This window comes from Strix uralensis, chromosome 20 (assembly GCF_047716275.1).
Source record: "Strix uralensis isolate ZFMK-TIS-50842 chromosome 20, bStrUra1, whole genome shotgun sequence".
NCBI classification, from domain to species: domain Eukaryota; kingdom Metazoa; phylum Chordata; class Aves; order Strigiformes; family Strigidae; genus Strix; species Strix uralensis.
In genome coordinates this window covers 5,196,819-5,215,718 of record NC_133991.1, presented here as the reverse complement: position 1 = coordinate 5,215,718, position 18,900 = coordinate 5,196,819, and the positions used below count along the sequence as shown (strand labels likewise).

The following is an 18,900-nucleotide window of genomic DNA, read 5'->3' as shown; positions in this document are numbered from 1 at the left end:
GAATAAACTTCTAGAGAATTAAATGGAATGTATTTTTTGTCCTGTTACAGGGTGATTTTTTTTGTCTTTACAACAACATTTGAATTCACTGGACCTTTTTTAAAAGCCATGAAAGAAGACAAAATGTGTTTTAAAAAAAACCCTCATAAGAAGTTTCTGCTATCGAGGCACTACGACTTGTGTCTGAAAGGTGAATTAAGAACACCTCCTTCAAATCATGGTTTTCTGGCTTCAGAACAACATCAGTTTAGTCACTTTTTCTTCTCCTGCCCTTTGCCTTTAGTGTACAGCGTAGACCAGCGCACTTACCTCTGGGCACTGCACTGCACTATCTTCAGGAGCAAGTGGATAGCCTTCAAACGCTGGTGACCAGTCTGACGGCACGCTACCCCAACCTGCCATTCCCAGATTTTGGCCAGTGGGAGATGAGGAACTACCCTTTCCTCAGACAGCATCTGCTTTAAAATTTCAAACCCTGGGGAAAAAAAAAAAAAAAATTCAAACAGCTGTTACTTTTGTAGGGACCCATTCTGATCATATATTCAGTTTTCTCTTCTCTATATACCAAGTATTGCTCTGGAAAGCAAGAAATATTGAAGAAAAATACCAAAAAAAATCAGAGATAATTCTAGATTACATCTTGATATCACAAGTCTTTTCTGGGGCAAAACTTAGATAAAAATCAGAAAGAATCCTATCTGAAATTAAAGTTTTGCCCAAACAAGGCAAACAAAACACAGGTCTTCACTATTATGTGACATGCAGTAGTTTTGCCAATTGCAAATCATCCACCAGCCTCAATTTCATTAAAAATATTTAAACTCTAAAATAAACTAATAAAACTTTTCATGTTATATCTAGAAATTAGATCCAGAACCAGCTTATTTTAATGGATAACTACTTTTTAAACACACAGTTACAATTATTTCTGTCTCCATTTATGGCACCTTGGGGTGTTTACTAAATGCTGTGTCTAATTACTGTCATATAATGAGACTCTGAATGCAAATGGTATTATTATAGTTGTTATCTCCAAGTGTCTGTGAAGATTTGGTATTTCTAGCATAAAGTCACAGCAAATAAGAGACATTAGTCAAGTTTCAGCTTGAACAAAACTAATCGTGTTATTTCTAAAACACTGGAGAAAGCAAATTCTAAGTCAAAGAAATAACCACAAGTCTGTTAAAGCTCGGCAAAATAACTCCAAAAAGCCCTTTCCATTACATTCTGAGCAGTGCTTACCTGTCTGAAACCTTCCAAGATGACCTGCTGTCACTGTAAACTTATAACCCCACTCAGTGTTACTCATGTCAGAAGTAAATCGGTAATAGAGTGTGTCTCCTGTGTACAAGGGAAGGAAAAAAATCCACATTACTACCTTCTGAGTTAGTTTTACTATCCGAAATACAATTCAAATGAAAAGTCTGTCATAAAATAATCCTAGATAACATCATTCAAGAGAGGTGATCTTTTACTTTCTGGTAACTATGAAATGCACAGAATGGTATGACAAACAGGAGGCTGAAACAAAATGCAGAATGGTTTTCACTGTATAAAGATACTTAAAAGGATAATGTCTGACATTTTTGTCAGCTACATAGAAGAAGAGGGAGTTAAAGAAACTCTATACTGTACACAGTTAAACTTCACTTTCTCAATTGTGTTACGGATCAATTATGATTTATGAAAAAAGAACTTCTACATAGGCAGTCAAGTTCACAGTCCCTTAAACAAAAGGTTAAAAAAAAGGGAAAGTAAAGTTGCACTACTTTTACATGTCAGAAAATTGAATTGCACACTTTTACTCTAGGGAACAAAATTGTTAAACTTAACCACTTAAAAGTGGAAGAACTATCAAAATGTTTGACTGTTTTACAATCAGGCAGTGGAACATTCAAGAAGTTCTTGCCACTGCAGCATCTACAGCCTCACAGAGGTAGTTAGCTGTAATGCTGAACAAAACATACCCATACCTATTGTGCTCTGCAATAGCAGATCTGGTTAAAACTTAGAATTTCCTTTCATTCCATGAAAAATCCTATCACCCTGGGATAAGCATGCTAGTTTTCATTGGGAAGCAGAATTTTCAAAGTTTCAGGAAGAAGAAAAATTTTGAAAACATTTTAAATTTTTTTTAAATCCTGAAAAATCTAAAAACCCGTTCCCCTTCTCATCATGAAACGAAGCCATCGCTCTCTCCTATTTCTAGGAGTCCTGAGAAAGCCCTGCCATCAAATTAAAAGCCCAGAAGCCTTCAAATGCCTGGTTTCAGCTAAGGCTTGCTGAGTGAAATCAAGAGCTTTAATCCGGACAGCCTTGGCTGGAAATGAAGTTTCACAAGGTGAAACTCAAGTTTCACAGCCAAGGCTGCTCCAAAACAATAAGCCTCAAAGTTCAGTTTCTTGGCAAACCTCTGCAACTATCTGAGAGGAAAAGGAGGACAGAAAGGAGTTCATAAAAGTCAAAAATATTTCTACAGAGTACACATTTGTTTCTAAATAGGACCTTGTAACCCAAACTGCTTTGTTAAGAAAGATCCTAAGCCTATTTACAGCTACTGACAGTACTTGAAGACAAAAGCTTCCTGCAATGCCACAGCACTCACTAGGTTAAAAAAAAAAACAAACCACAAGAAGCATAGGACCATGCAGTCCTTCAGCTCACTGGCATTTGCTACTGTGTTATCAAAAACCTGCTTAGAGAATACAGACTGAAATTGTCAGTCAAATGACTGATTTTTTTTTTTTTTCAGCTATGCTTTGTGGCAACAACTGTAGACAAGGCATTGGCACACACGATTTGCTCTGAGCACTAGTATAGCATTGAGACAAGAGATAAGCCTATTTTTTTTTTTTTTTTAAACGTGCTTCCTGTGGAAAGTAAGACAAGGCGGAAACAATGTAAGTGAATATCGTGCAGAACAAGGACCATGTTGGAACAGAATCAAGATCAAAATTTGTTTTCAGTAGTTAAGTGTGTACTTTGACTAAGGTGTGGAAAAAAGAAGGTCAAGCAGCAGAACAACAGATAAGCCTACTTTTAAGAAACAAATGCAAGAGCAGCATGTCAGAGCAAACAGACTGAGACAAGAAAAGGATTTTCTTTTCCCAGACATCTCAGGAACATCCACATTTAACTGTCATCGTTCAGTAGTTTCTTCTCAAGAGTCCTGGATACCAGCAACATCCTATACATTTGCACTTTGAAACACTGCATATTCACCTGGAAGCTCAAAATCATTCCATTTCTGTGGAGACCCACTGAAGCTGTGCCGGTCCTGCTGGAAGTCACTGCTGCTGGACATGAGCAACTCATCACAGCCTTCTTCTGTATTACACTGAGAGTCAAATTTGATTGAGAGGTAGATAGCACCAGGAATGTGAACTTTATCCTGAGAAATAAACAGATGACCTTTGTATACTGTAATACTGTATTACCAAGAAGCTACTTAACTTTCACCTTACAAACAAGGGAGATATAACAAATATCAACAATGTCTTCAAAGGAAAAAAACATCTTTGATATTTTCATCCAGAGCTAATTTAACAAATGTGAAGCATGGCCTATTGTTTGCATTAGCTGTTAAGCATGTAAAATTAATTGCTAGCAATGCTTTGTTTTTTTAAAAGCAGTAATTGTTGCTGATATTGATCTCATTGCCAGAACCTAAAAGTTTATATGCATTTTAAAAATAAAAATCAGAAGAGTCAGAGCTGCAGGGAAATTAAAAGTTCCCAAGACTGCCCAGAGGCAATAATTACTTACCAAACTATATTGGGAAAATGCTTTCAAACAATATCAAGAGAAGAAAAATCAAAAACTGTTTGTGTCAGGAGAAGATAGTCTAAAATAAGAAATACAAGAAAAAAAAAAGACTCCTCTCTGAGCTTTCATCTAGCAGCACAAGGAAGTAACAGGCCAACTGAAAGAGACCTTTGGATGAAAGGGTAGAAATATTTGCTCATTAAGGCCCTGAAACCATTTAAGGATATGATCTCCTTCAAACACATGCATAGTAAAACCATTTAAGTCATGCACTTTTCACATGATTGAATTAGGACTACAGTGAAGTGCCTTATTGAACATATTTCTTTACAGGGCAATGCCTCAGTCATCTGACATCAGCCTTTTCAAAAGCAAGACTGAACAGCTATTTCACAGGTGCTTCAGGCACAGAAGTTCCACAGATATACACATGGAACACTGTGAGACTTCTGCTCCAACCACCTTGATGTTTTTCAACTAGTCTTCAAGTCATGCAAATCCACTGCACTGTAATACTGCACGACTTACCTCAAAATTAGTATTGTTGTTATAAGGATGTTTAGATTCACGCATCTGGACTGCCATTCCGGGTTCCTCCATGAACTGGCAAGCTGTCAGTGCCATTGTTCCTAGCATGCTCTCACTGCACCCATGCAGTACCTTCTGTAGAATCTGGGGAGAAGCAACATGTCATGTAAATACAATTTGCTGTCAAAACAACATTTACAAACTTATATGCTGATGACTGACACGAGTCATTTCTAGCCACACAGCATTTCAGAAGAGAGAATCGAGCTACTAGCAAGAAACAAGACAAATTCACAAATGATGTCTACAAGTGTCATCTCCATAAATGCAGTTTTTACTCTGTCCCCTGTTCCAGATCTTTCAGCCTATCTGAAAAAAACATGAGAGCTATGAGCTATGTCTCCTTCTGCAAATGCTAGAATCAAGGCTAATCCATAAAGTAATTAACAGTAAACTAAAGGAAAGTAAACAAGGAAAATAGACACCTTTGTTAACATACTAAACAGCCACCTTTACCTTCTATACCTACAGGTTTTGATTTGAATAGACTGTGTCATATGTTTTAGCCTTCAAAATGTACACTTCATGTAGAAGTTAATAAGTATCAGCTAAGTGGCTGCAGTGTTTGAAAGCACTAGATGCCAAGAGCTGTGTCTTTAAAAATACAAATAAATGCCATTTAGTTTATCAGGACACATTAAATAATAATTCAGACAACCTGAGTCTCCACTTTTTCTTATTTTTCAAAAGTGCACAAAAGCACTGAAACAGGAATCTTGCTACTCGAGGCCCTTTCCAGGTCATTACAGCAACCTGCTACATCTCTTCACCTACAATTTTCTAACTCCTATAAAATGTGATACCAGCTCAGACCAAAAGGTACGTCTCCAAATCAGTCAAAAATTGATTTCTTGGTGAAAAGGAGTTTAAAAAACAAATGTAGTACATAGCATAGTTCCCTGAATGAGTTCTTTGCCTCCACACACTTGCAGAATAGCCTAAGAAAAGGGATATGTGTTTGTATTTAATACACCTTAACAGATATTTATTCTATCAGTTCATCCTGTCATTTTCTGAACCTATATAAACACCCTGTGGCAACAATTTCAATGACATACTGTGTCAAGAACCAGTTCTTTTGGTTTGCTTTGGACCTACCACTTATTAACTTAATTTGACACTCCTTTGTTTTCTTACTGGGAGGGCCAGTGAATAACACTTGCTGTTAACTTTTGTATGCTGCTTACTGTTTTAAAACTATAAAGAAAGAAGAAGACAGTTTTACATTATTCCTCCTCCCTCAATGCCCCCACAGGACAAAGATCCAGGTGAAGAAAAGTAGTTGGTTCCTCACACCGAAGTTATTCCATGGCTATAATAATCCCTGCCACTCTTCTCCAGACCTCTCCCAGTTGCACTGCATTTTTATTTTTTTTTTCAAATGAGATGAGAGAGTCAGGTCACATGCTGTAGTCCAGATGAAAGCATACTATTGGTTCAGTGGCATACCAATGTGTTCTGTTTTATTTTTAATTCCTTCTTTGAAGATTCCCAGCACTTGATTTGCTTCGAGTGCTGTGAAGCCCTGAGCTGACATTTTCATTACATTCTATTATAATTCCAAGATCACTTCCACCACAGCAACAGTCAGCTCATCGATGGAGCAGCAGGTATTACAATATACACACTGAGATCTAACAAAAAGCAGCTTTCAAAATGGACTGCCTAGTTTACCAATTTCTCTATGAGATTTAATTTTGCCATATAGCTCTTTCATAACTGAAAGAGTTGTCTCCGTGGAGCTAGTTTTTCCATTTTCTGTTAACAAAATCAGTACATTAAGACACTGACAGATTCCAACTGCTTTTTCAGAAGTAATTTAAATTTTGGAGTTTCAATTTAGTTTAAGAAAGGAACTGCAAGTGTTTTTGTTAGAGTCTCGTGACATGTAAGCACAGGGCTCGTTCACATGCATAAGTGAAATCCACTTACTTTTTCCCATAACTGCTTTTCCTCTAGCTGCATGAGCATGTCCAGTATGTATGTCATATGGGCTGGGCCACTAAGATCTAGGATTTCCTCATTTATTGCCACATCATCCGGCCACTCAGCTAACAATGATGCCAGCACATGCCTGGCATAAAGAACAGCTGTTGCCTCATTGACACGATACAGGTAGTCCCTCACAGCCTTTTTACTTCTAGAGTCCAGCTCCTTGTGCAGGAGTATTGAACTCTTAGTGCGACGCTGCTTGGCGTAACTAAGCTGTAGATCACTCTCTGTGTTGGTTATCAGTTTCTGGGCGACCGGATTGGTTTCTTCTGTTGCTTTATCACATAGCGCAGGCTTTGACTGCAAAAAAGAAACGCAAGTTTGAAAATAGGCTCTGAGAAACTTAGTTATGTTTGGAGATCTGACCAGCCCAATAGACTGCAAGCCGAATTTACAAATGAATTTGTCTTTTACATAATGAAAATCAGATGCATCAAAGAACACAGAAGTGTGATCTCTCATGCCCCTGCAGAGACAGAATTCCTCAGAAAGACTGTTTTTGTCCACAGACTTCACTACACACTGATGCATTCATGACTGTACACACAAGCAGAAACAGCAGTTAGAATCTCACCGAAGCGTTGATTTAAGCTGATCAACAGAGGTGAAGCAACAAAGTGCCATGCTATTTGTGACACAGAATGAAGCAAGTTAGGAGGGACCTTTGGAGACCCTTTGGTCCAAATCCAACCTAAATCAAGGCTTTGTTCAGTTAAGTTCGGAGAACTTCCAGGGTGGGTATTTCACAGCCTCTGTATGAGCTGTTGTAAGGCCTATTTTTTTTTTTCTTACAATTACGTGAAACTACTCCAGGAAGCCCTTGATCCACTTTGTTATGCAACTGATAGACAACCACGCTGGTGATACCACATGGCCAGGAATCAGCAGCCAGGATAAAGCGAAGGGCTGTGGGATCATGCTATTGAATGCAAAACCTAAAGATTTCAACTGCAGTGTCTACTTTACAAGAAAAATTCATTGCTTCTTTGTCCTGCTGAAATTACTGTAAGATAACAATAATACACTACAGCAATAACACTTAACAGCATAAGCTTACAGTAATTAGATACAATCTCTCTTATATAAGGAGAGGAAATTACAGTGCACAATCATCATTTGTTCTCCTGACCTGAGAATCAAGTTCTCTTACTTCCTTAAGGAAGAAATTACAAGAAAGAAATACTTGTTTCTTGTTATATCTGCTCATTCATTTTGACACAAAACATTAACAACAAAAAAAACCCCCGTCAGGTTTGAAGTTACTAAACAAAACTGAAGTTACTCAATGCCCAAATTAATTATTTCACAACGGCTCCCTTTTGTGGAGACATACGTACCAAACATGGTAAGATTATCATATCTGTATCTACTGCTTTTGAACTCTGCTCCTCCAACCTCAAACGCTTGCTGGGTTGCCATTTCTGAGCCAGCGTTCGGATCCTCTCATCTGTTGTAATTACATCTCCATCAAACCTTAAAAGGCAAAAGAAGAAAAAAAAACCACACAAATGTTTCAAAAGTAATGCAAACTATATTTGTGCAATTAAATGTAAATTCAATCGTCCCACCTTCTGTTTTAGAATCATTAAACTCTACCTATTTTTATCATATTATGTTAACTAGCTTCCCTGTTCTAACAAGTCAGAGGTTTTAAATGTTATAAAATTGCTCATCTCTGTGAGAACATGGTGGCTCCACGACATGCTTTGATGACTAGAAACCTCACATAAGCTCTCTAATCTTCCCCAGTTAGGGTAACTTAAGAGACACAGTCGATCTTCACAGGGGAATTATCATAGTGAAAAGAACATGCAACGTATTTTAGAAGATGGTGACTCGTTCCCGTAAATAGAACTTAGTAGGAGTTTATTTCCTTACTTTTTCATACATTGAAACCAAATTGTATCTTTGGATCAATTTCTATTGGCACCTATTAGATTTTGGGTTACCACCCACATCTAGCAACCTTGTTTTTCTGCTGGACCCTGTCTTTCACGTACCTCTTTTGAACTTCCAGGAAAAAAGACTCTGTTCTTTTCATTTGCAACTCATACATGGCTCGAAGAATATGGAGAGGTGCATTAAGTGCATCATGCGTCATCTGAGCAAGGAGACAAAAAAAAAAAAAAAAAAAAGAGAAAAAGATGACATTCCAGGGGAAAAAGAAAAGATTAGTTTCTTTAAGGATGACCTAGGTATCATTTTCCTACTTATCATATAGGTAGAGAATTAATGAACTTAATATCTGGATTAGTAAAAATGAAAAGTAATTTAGCAGAAAGCTTTATAATGATTTCATAGTGTTCATTACTGTAGTTCTAGTTTATTTCCTTTAGATAACTATACACTGAAATCATAGACCCATATATTCTGTAAATTCCAAAGAAAAGCAGCCATATAAACTACCAAATATTTTATGCAACTAGCAAATTCACAGTAACTTCAAAAGGAGGTAAAATTAAGTACCAAGAAGCATATTTTGGTGGCTTCATCCAAACCCTCCAGAGGATCAAGTTTGTTCTGCTCTAAATCAACAGGACCAACAATGGGTTGTTCTACATCTTGATCTTGTTCCCTTTCTTCCAGTTCAGTATCCTCACGTTCAGCCAGGGAACTGATCTCTTTCTTTGAGGAATACAGCATTATTGACAAAATCTACACAGAAAAGAGGTAACATATGGTGTGACAGCTGTAGATATTATTAGTATATCTGCAATCAGCATTTTATAAGAACATTATAAGACTTGGACAGTGCTTAACACGTGCTATTCTAAAAAGAAGCAGCACCTAAAAAAAACCAATAAAACCCCCTAAAACACAAAACCAAACCATTTCTAACTTCACAAATGAGTTACACCTGCCAGGCTGCTACAAAGACAAGTTAAGTGATTAGCCACAGGTGTAAAAAAACTGAGAAAATAATTATTTAGCCATTTCAGTACATCAAATGTTTGAGGATTCTTAGACAAGAACACAGCAGAGGTGACTATCACCAAAAAGCCAGCGATGCCCCTGCACACGTTCCTCCTTTGAAAACACACCTTTGGCTTCAGCACAGCCAACAACACTAGTACTCATAACAGGATGAAAATGATGTTACACGCTTCCTTGGTCCTCCAATTTGTGTCAGCTGCAGTTGTGAGCAGCAGTGCGGGCAGAGCTATGGCGAGACATTTTAGTGCTCAAGGCAGAACGTTCATTCGGTACTTTGCTGCCCAAAGGGGAGGCAGGTGGGACGCCTCTCTGAGTCAGGGCTGGTCCTCTGGCTGTAGGTCAGGAGGCAGGAAGAAACCACAAGTCCAGCTCTGATTCTGCAGTATTTCTAACCAACCACTTGGGGCAACTTTTCAGAGGAATTCCAGGGTTTCACTCTTTCTCTCTCTTGTTGCTACTGTCCTAAGTACAAACTAACACAACTCTTGCCTATGATAAAACAGTTGAACCACACTCATCTTCCAGCAACTAACAAGCATTCAGAAAGAATGTGCTCACATGCATATCGATCTCCCCATACTGCACTGCAGTAATACCTTGTACATGTCAGTGAGTAATGCAAGTACTGTTTTTCTTTGAGATTAATTATTATTTTTTAAATCGAAGAATGGAATTTTCAAGAACAGTCTAAATACAACTCATAAAAGAAACTGAGTAGGTGATTAATGTCTCATCTTGCAAATTTCTTTCAGATACAACTAGATTAATTAAAATCAGCTCCTGCTTTAAAGAAGCTAGACTATTACCTGCACAACTATGATGGACAGAGGAAGGCAGATTCAGGCATACAGTTAGCGAATGCTTTTATAAAGACTAATTAGAAATACTCTTGAGACTTTCTTTACAAAAGGGAAGTGCAGTGTCATAACCTTTCATGCCACTGTGTGAAGCCTGACATTTCACAAAAGGTAACTTTCCTTACCTCCAAGTCTCTGAGAAGCCAGGTCTTACTGAAACCGGTTCCTTTGCTACATTTCTTCACTAGAAGCTTGAGTAAACCAGACTGAAGAAAAGCAGCTTGGATCTCCTTAAAGGCATGAATCTACACACACAGACACACACACAAATAAATAAGTAAAGAAGGAATGATGCATCACAATGCTTGCAAGGCCTTATCACACAGCCTTAGATAAATTTCCTGCTCAAACTATGTTGGGAAACTTTTTCTTTCATTTCCCTAAAAAACCCCAAAATATAAATCCTCACTTAAAATACCTTAAGAGTATCATCTATGATACACACAGAGTTGTAACTGGATATCTGGTTTGCTCTGTCAGTCCAAAAAAACCCAGATCCCCTCCTCAAATACTTCAGTAGCAAGAAAAGGGGCAAGTCAGCTTCACTTCATCAAGTGTTATCCATATAAATTTCTTCTTCAGCTTTCATGAATGGTCAGCCCCCAAAGAGGAAAAGCAATCCAACTTTCAATTCAGACTCACGAATGCTATTTAAAGCCTAGCAACATTTTCAACCCCCTACAGACAGGGGATAAAAGGAGCCAGCTGTGAGAGAAATGAACTTTAGTTCCCCAATGCGCTTAGTCAACGCTCAAGTTCTTGTAGCTCAAGGTAGAATGCAAACTTTTATTTATCTATTATACTCTATGTGTCAGGCAAAAGATACCTTAAGTGTTCTGTAAAGCCCCTTTAGAGCGAGAGACAAGACCCAAGTTGCTTCCACTGCCTCAGCATAGCTACTGTCCATGGTGGTTTGCAGAAGGTGCGTGGATATAAGAACAAAGTGCTGGAGGTACTGCCTCAGCTGGGTCTGGGAATCACTGCCTTCTTGTCCACATTTCTGAATCAACTGATAGTCTTTCACTACGAGAGAAAAACCACAATTCACTAGGTTCATCTTAAAATGTTGTGAAATCATCTCTTACCGGTAGATATGAGTAGGCTGAGAGATGAACATGATCCATACATGAAGTACGTTCTAATAACGGTCTTGCACTAAAATGATCTCAGATTCATCGAATAGTTGAGAAAATATTTCATTTCCCAGTGCAAGTTAAAAAACCCCTAGGTAACTTCTGGCAACAGTTGATTGTCTGCACATATTTGCACATAAACAGTACAGCACAAAAAGCAGCACGTGTTGTATTTTACAGTTAAAATGGGGAAAATTCTGACCTGTAGTTGATATGATGGAATAGATCTTGCTGATCTTACTGTTAAAATGTCAATGGTAAAAAAAAAAAAAAAAAAGCTTTTATATTCAAATCTTTCTTCAATATCAAAAAGCAGTTTAGTCTGTTGATTTTTCCAAGGGTCTTTTAAACAACTTCAATAGTCAAATCTTAGCACAACCTTTGCTTTATTAACTTCACAATATTAGGTCATACATGCCAAAGCGGAAAGCCCTCGCTCATGGAAATCCAAGTGATTTGTTATATGTTAAATGTTTATAGCTTGACTAACTTTTAACAAGGTGAAATACAGGAATAAAATTCTCTCTGGTACAATGAATGGGACCCTTGAGGCAGGATCTAGCTCTGGGTCTTTGTCGTTGTCTTCTGGTGGGTTTTGCTGGGGTTTTTTTCATAGCCTTTAGACACCATGATAGCCAACACAATCTACCAATGTGCCCTAGAATGGATTATTCTAAAATATCCAGACACATTTCCTGGAGCATACACTATTTCATGCTGTATAGCTCTTTTTCACTTTTGTCTCGAATTTTAGGAGTATCCAAACTGTTCTGAAAAGTTCTTCCAGACAGGAGGACAGCAAGACAGACATTTTATAAAGCACATGATTAAACAAGTTAGGCCTGTCCTCACAGCACGCTTTTTTACAGGACCAGGAATAAACAGCTGACACAGCATCATTTCAGAAGCAATCAGTTGATAATGGGTGTGTGTGTTTGTTCTTGGTCTTCATTTGCTAGTAGGTAGCACATCTCACTCACAGTAGAAACAGGCACTTCATAAATATGCAGAGTATTTTTTGAGCAACAAAATGGACTATTCCAAAAATGTTCAGGCTGAGTACCTCTCCTATACTATACAGAGGCAGCATGAACATTTTTTAAATTTGCAATTGTTTTAAAACATGAAGCACATCTTTGTAAAGGATAGACACAAGCAGCAAGCAAATCTCAAAACAGAAAATTGCTTAATCAAAAGCCTATTTCTGAAATTTCTCAATTAAAAAATGGGTCTCAACAGTTTCCTAAATCCTTTTCTGAATAAAAATAAATGTCAGAGTTCTAAAAAGAAAATGAGTCTCCATAATCTTTACTGCAGAAGCTTCACAATGTTTAACCTATGAACAGAAAATCAGATGACTTGCTAATAATGGAATTCAGACTCTGCAGACTGGCACAAAGTGGTCTAGTTAAAATATGCTTTTGGGTACCCATAAGAAACTGTAAGGAAATACTCTGTGATTCTTTGATAAAATAAAAATGTCACAGAACCTGTTTTTCTCTTTCGGGTTTTGATGTCTACTACTACTGCCCTGTTTTTCTCAGTGAAATGCTTCAGGATGATCACGTTATGAGGCTCATTAGCATTATCCATGTACACAGAACGAGTCCCCATACACAGCACCTGAAATTGCAGCAAAAGATTCAGTTATTATTTGGAAAACTTACTTGCAAATACACAGTCATCTTTTATATTGGTTACATCTGCTTATACTTGGTATTGTATTTTTTAGCCGAACAATCTGTTCACTGCCAGGTATTTGCTGATCTTTAGAAAGTGGCAGTTCACTTCTATAAAAATGCCTGCAACAACCAACTTAACGCTACATAGGTAATATATCAGAGTTATGACTATCAAGAGTGAGACTGGATTGTTTTGCTGGTACAAAAAGCCCTTTTTGATACTCAAATGTAGGAAGCTGGCTTTCTTGTGATAGTTATAAGTACCACTCAAAGAAGTGCAAGGCAAAACCAGCTACATCATTCTTCATTAGATAAACATTAATTGTGCGCAAGTGGAAGGATGTGAACTCTGACACACACCGGGTTTTGACAGTTTATAATGGACGTCCCCAATTGATGAAATCTGTAGTGTTTAGAAACAGAAACCTAAAAGCTCTAACCAATTTCGTTTCCTTTAGTATCAACAGGCCACTTACCTCAGGAAACCCAACCAGCACCAATAAAGTGAAGATATTGGTGTGCTTTAGCTGGAAGGGCAGTTGCTTAATGCAATGGTCAGTGAAAGCAGCGATCACATTGTGCCACTGCGCAGAAGAGTTCAAAGATCGAAGAATATCTGCCATGGAGCTTGCCCAGTCCAGACCTACACGACTGGAAAGCAAGAGCAGTCTGTATTAGGAGGGCTGACTACAAACTTACCTGAAACTATTTTTCCTCAAGGCAGTGTAGCACTGTTGATCTGTCATAGCTATAGCTTTCATATAGTAACTGTTTTTCCAAATATTTGAAGCTTTCATGTCAGCTGACACATGAATTCTGGTTTGTTTTTCATCACTAGAGCATAAATACTACTCTGTTTTCTTAAAGGATTTACAGTCCCAAACCAAAGTATGCCTGAACATTGTCACCTTTAATTCCTAATTTTAGTTTACTGCTCAGCAGTTTTTCTTTGCACAGCAGCAAGTGGCTTATTTCCCACATACCTGACTACCTGCTCTCCCTCTGTGGACTACACAAATGATCTAGAGACTGGCCTCCTTGCTCTAAAGTTAGTCTTTGAGAAAATCCTTTCCCTCAGCTGATCCTCTGGATATTCTGGCTTTAAATTTCATAGGGTTTTCCATTTGTTTATGAACCTTCCCTGTGAAACATAGCTACAATGAAAAATAACACTGTCATATTTAACAGGCATGACATTTATCTTAGAACGCTTGAGAGATTTCTCAAGATCTTCAAAATGGAACATCTGCCCTGCCCCTCCTTGCTTTTTCCAGTGCAGTTTTATTATACAAAAATCTCTCTGCTTTTACATAAAAGGGCCAGATCCAGAACTCAGCACTGGTGACAGTTACCACATGACACATTCTCCTCCTTTCCGAAGTTACACAAGAGAGATGTAATCAATGGGACAGAATTAGTGTCATACAAAAAATATAGGACTGTATTTTGGTTTTCCTTGAAGTTTCCCAACCTTACTCCTTCCACCATAACATGCTACGTAGGCAGGCACAGAAAATTAAGCCACTCTTCAACAGCCAGCCTTCTTTTGGAAGGAAATTAAGAGATTCTCACTGCAACAAGGGCTGCAGATGCTAAGCCCTTTCCATGATCAGGGTACAGGTTTAATCGACTTTCTATTAAAAAGCCTCTATGCATGTGGCACACATGAAAGAAAAATAGTATTAGTCATCAGAGAGCAACTAATAGGTTTAAAGTAAAAAGCACCTGTCTAAACACACAGCTCCCAGACTGAACAGAAGATGAGTTGTCTTCCAGCCTCCTGGCACTGTAGACCCATCTCCAGCAGCAAACAAATTATGTTTGGCTGAAAGGACTTTAGCCACCGCAGCATCCACTTCTGCAGGCATAAGTCTCAGGATTAACTGGCCCAGAAGGCCTAATGTTAAATGATAAGTTTCATTTAGGTGGCCAGCATTTGAGATTACAACCTGAAACATCAGTGGAAGTATTTGTTCCAGGTTGATCAGAGACATTGTGGAGCCCTACAAAAAAAAAAAAAAAAAAAAAATCTCAGTAAGGCAGGGAAAAAAAAGATTTTCAGTCAAAGTCATAGCACATACAAAAGCTTCTATTGCAATGCTCTTTCAAAGGGGACAAAAGGAAATGAGAAACTAGGTTCCTACTTCAGTTGTTGACCTGTTAAGCTGACCTGACACATAAACCTAAGTTGATGATTTAAACTTTGCAAGTGTTGAACAGCTAAGATAGACTGCTTTTAAGATAAATTAGAATTCCCTTCCCGCTCCCCCCACCCAGGAACAAGCCCTAACATTCCTTAGTAATGTGAAATGTCTTAAGACATTCTGATTCACATTTTACAACACGTAAGCAACAACAGCCCATCTCCCAGATTTAATTTGCTATGAATTTTATTCATGTTATTTGTGACACCTAGAAAACCACACAGATTGAAAGTAAAAAGAACTAACTGATTTGAAAGGTGGTAACATAGCTGCCAGCAATCCTAGAATCCTCTTCTGAGAGCATTCAGCAAAAACTTGTTCCTGGCTAGGTATTAAAACCTTCTCTGCTTGCTTCTGGGCTGAATCCTCTGAGAGGCAGTCATCTGCTTTTTAAGTTAAAACAAAATAAGAAAATCCCCCAAATGACATTAGAAATAAAATAAATGATAGCTTATTTTTTATAATTACAATCTCAGAATAAAAAAATCTTTTTAAAAAATGTTATTAAAATCTGAAAAGCAAGTGTATAAAAGATAGTAGGTAAAGAGATTTACACCATCTATTAAAAAACATAAAGGGCAGTACTACAGACAGATCCATTTAACTATCATAATTCTTACAATGCTACTCTTTAATAGAATAAGACACTTAATTTCTGGTTCCAAGTACATAAGAATACAAAAGTACTGTCTTAGATCAACAGGAACTATAATCTCCACATACATGGATATATACTGGTGCAATTCTACTCTGATTTCTAGAATCCTTTAAACCGACTGCAAGGTAATAGTTGTTCAAAGCAGTATGCTTGGCAGGTTCTTACAAAGCAGACAGCTTGTCTGCATTAAAGACATTTGCAAATACACAAAAATGGGTTAGAAATAAAATACAGCTGTTTGTTTTGCATCTGAATGGATATTTCTGTGACAGGGAAAACAAGAGATAATTTTTTACCTGTTGGAGAAACATTATCATCCCCAGACACGTCTGACTCTTGTCTCAAAACAGGTTTCTTTGCAAAGACAGCTTTGCTTTCACTTCCTTGCTTTCCTACTTTATCTTCTGCAGGAGACTGGATTTCGTTGCGAGTATGTCCTTTCCCCTAAAAATAAAACAAAGATTAAAACACTAAAAGATTAAAACAAAATTTAATACCTGCAGAAACAACCATGGAAGGAAGCAGCCAGTCATTTGTGTTTGACAAACATTTTATCTCGATTATCAAAACCTTTCATCAGTTAAGAATTTCTTGATGTATATATGTCTTAAGCTTTCATACAGTGAAAATACTTTTTTCTATTTTGCTTGTATCTCTGTGCATAAAATTATTACACTGTAATAGTTTTATACACTCTACAAAACTGTAGGAAACCTCAACAGTACTAACAACTAGGGGAAACGACAACCCTTCCAGAAAGAACAATCTTTGTCCCTTCCCTCCAACGCTTTCGTGAATCAGTTGCCTGTAAGAACATAAGGTGATGCCTTTGTCTTTGATCAGCTGGATCTAATGAAAAAAATGAACCAACAACTGTCCCCTTGCCCCCCAACTTTAACCTACAAATGAAATCGTTACTATCCATTACGTCAGTCGCATATCCAGAATAGGATGTTTAAGCTCCTGAAGATCACACACCTAATTGATATCAGGGGTTCTGGAAATAATGGGTACTTACATTACAGTGCATAAAAGAGCCTGTGCTTGGTTTCTCATTTCTTCCCTTCACTGCTTTATCACCAGCATGACTTTTTGGAGCACCATCTGTGGGAGGACTGACTGAAACAGTGTCGTTCTCCGAGAAGGATTCACCTTCTGGTAACATGCAGAGGAGAGCTAAATTTTTTGGACCTGAAAGCAAGAAAGTTATAAAAGCTATTTAGCTGTTGAGTGGCAAGATAGGTGTCCTGGTTTCAGCTGGGATAGAGTTAATTTTTCCTTTTAGTAGCTAGAATAGTGCTGTGCTTTGGATTCAGTATGGGATTTGGTATGAGAAGAATGTTGGTAATATGCTGATGTTTCTGTTGATGCTAAGAGATCAAGGACTCTCCAAGTCCCCATGTCCTATCACGTCCCATCCATGCACAGGTGTACAAGAAGCTGGGAGGGAGCAGAGCCAGAGCACTGGACCCAAACTGGCCAATGACGTACTTCACGTCATGCTCAGTAGATAAAGGAGGGTCAGCCGGGAAGGAGGGGTTCTCTCTCGCTTCTGGGATTGCAGTTTCGGGATCTTGGTTTTTCAGGATCACTAGCCAGGAGTGAGCTGGCTATCAGTCGGCAGGTCGTGAGCAATCGCATTGTGCATTACCCGTTTATACTTTCTATTATTGTTTTATTTCAATTATTAAACTGTTTTTATCTCAACCTATGAGTCTCCCCTTACCGCTCTAATTGCTCCCCAGTCCCCTGGGCCAGAGAGGGTGAGCGAGCAGCTGTGTGGTGTCTGGCTGCTGGCAGGGTTTAAACCATGACAATAGGCAAAAAGCAGAACTGAAATATTTTGAAAGAGAACTGCAAACTTCCCCTCACGCTCTTCTTTTGAGTACCAACTCCATCAGAAAGAGATGTTCACCATCATGTTCACTTTATTATGTAATTCCATTAAATAAGTGATGAACAGGTGGTGACATTCTCCACTTCACAAAGACACCATTGGGCTAGAAGTCTTAATTTAACACAGCATTAGAGATACCTCCCAACAGTGTAAAATACGAAAAGGAAGTTTGTCCTAGCTTTTAATCTTCTGATCACTTAAATATTTATACAATAAAACTGTATGTTAAAAACAAACAGATTAAATGAGTATGCAGAAGTAATTGGTGGTGGTGGTAGTGGTGCTGATAGTTCAGCTGTATTAGACCTGCTTAAAAAAAACTGCCAATAAACTTATTTGAACTTGATTCTAGAATTTTTGATACATTCAACATAGGTCTCTATTGTATCACCCTATTTTCTGTAGTAGGTCCTGGTTCACAGAAATCTTAATTTCCAGGCAAATGGACACCATCCCCAGGAACTTATCTCATACCACAAATAGGGTTAAAAAATTCTTGCCAAGAGATGCAGAACAAAAAACATTTTCCACCAAGTTATTTGCTTTCCTTCAAGTCCTTCAACTGTCAGTAACACATTAGGAACAGAACATGAAGCTATACTGATTGATACAACATCTAAGATGGAAAAAAACACAAAGAGTTGCCAAGTTGTCTCCAATATTTATGTAAGCATAAAGCTAACTTTCTCAAGCACCCTATTTTCCATGTTCCAGTGACCCTGAACACTTGTTCTACATTTGCTTTCTACATAAACAGTTTTTCTCAGTGAAGTACTCAGTAGCTTCCCCTTTCGTTTGGAAACTTCAATGTGAGTAATCACTGACTTTTCTGGCTTGCTAGAAAACATTGTTTCAGTGAAGGAGGAGCTGACTCACCTTTTCCGTGCTGTGCTTTCATCAAGCAGTCTCCGATGAGCTGTATGCACTGATGTTGCAGAACTCTGGCATGACTGAGGACCTGTGAATCTAGTTTCTCTCCTTCTACTTCCTCCCTGTTTGCCAAATCTGCACTGTACAGAGTCAAAGCTGCAAACAACAGCCAGGAATAATTGTGGACATATGGCTGGATGAGCCTCTGTCGGTCGCTGATTCGAATAGTCACCATCGGATACACTGTGATGCTGTGAGTGGGCAAGTGACTGAAAGGAGAACGTACACAATTTTGAAATGCAGCCACTTTCTGGCTAACC

The 18,900-nt window shown here is 38.1% G+C and overlaps 1 protein-coding gene across 3 annotated transcripts in view; it reads right to left on the bottom strand.

Moving 5' to 3' along the window:
• Positions 1-18,900, bottom strand: part of ZZEF1 (zinc finger ZZ-type and EF-hand domain containing 1) — a 62,242-nt gene that overhangs the window by 5,594 nt on the left and 37,748 nt on the right. Inside the window, exons 36-52 of one of the 3 annotated variants that reach the window (XM_074890710.1) lie at positions 18,587-18,849; positions 16,832-17,004; positions 16,110-16,257; positions 15,402-15,541; positions 14,677-14,954; positions 13,428-13,602; positions 12,760-12,892; positions 10,963-11,159; positions 10,262-10,381; positions 8,812-9,000; positions 8,346-8,446; positions 7,683-7,818; positions 6,286-6,645; positions 4,294-4,437; positions 3,223-3,391; positions 1,243-1,341; positions 310-475 (exon numbers count right to left, since the gene is read on the bottom strand). In XM_074890710.1, the coding sequence (XP_074746811.1) occupies positions 310-475; positions 1,243-1,341; positions 3,223-3,391; positions 4,294-4,437; positions 6,286-6,645; positions 7,683-7,818; positions 8,346-8,446; positions 8,812-9,000; positions 10,262-10,381; positions 10,963-11,159; positions 12,760-12,892; positions 13,428-13,602; positions 14,677-14,954; positions 15,402-15,541; positions 16,110-16,257; positions 16,832-17,004; positions 18,587-18,849 (2,991 nt within the window). Of the gene's footprint in view, positions 1-309; positions 476-1,242; positions 1,342-3,222; positions 3,392-4,293; positions 4,438-6,285; positions 6,646-7,682; positions 7,819-8,345; positions 8,447-8,811; positions 9,001-9,410; positions 9,612-10,261; positions 10,382-10,962; positions 11,160-12,759; positions 12,893-13,427; positions 13,603-14,676; positions 14,955-15,401; positions 15,542-16,109; positions 16,258-16,831; positions 17,005-18,586; positions 18,850-18,900 lie in introns of those variants that run through there. The other 2 variants (XM_074890711.1, XM_074890712.1) reach the window with 2 other exon arrangements.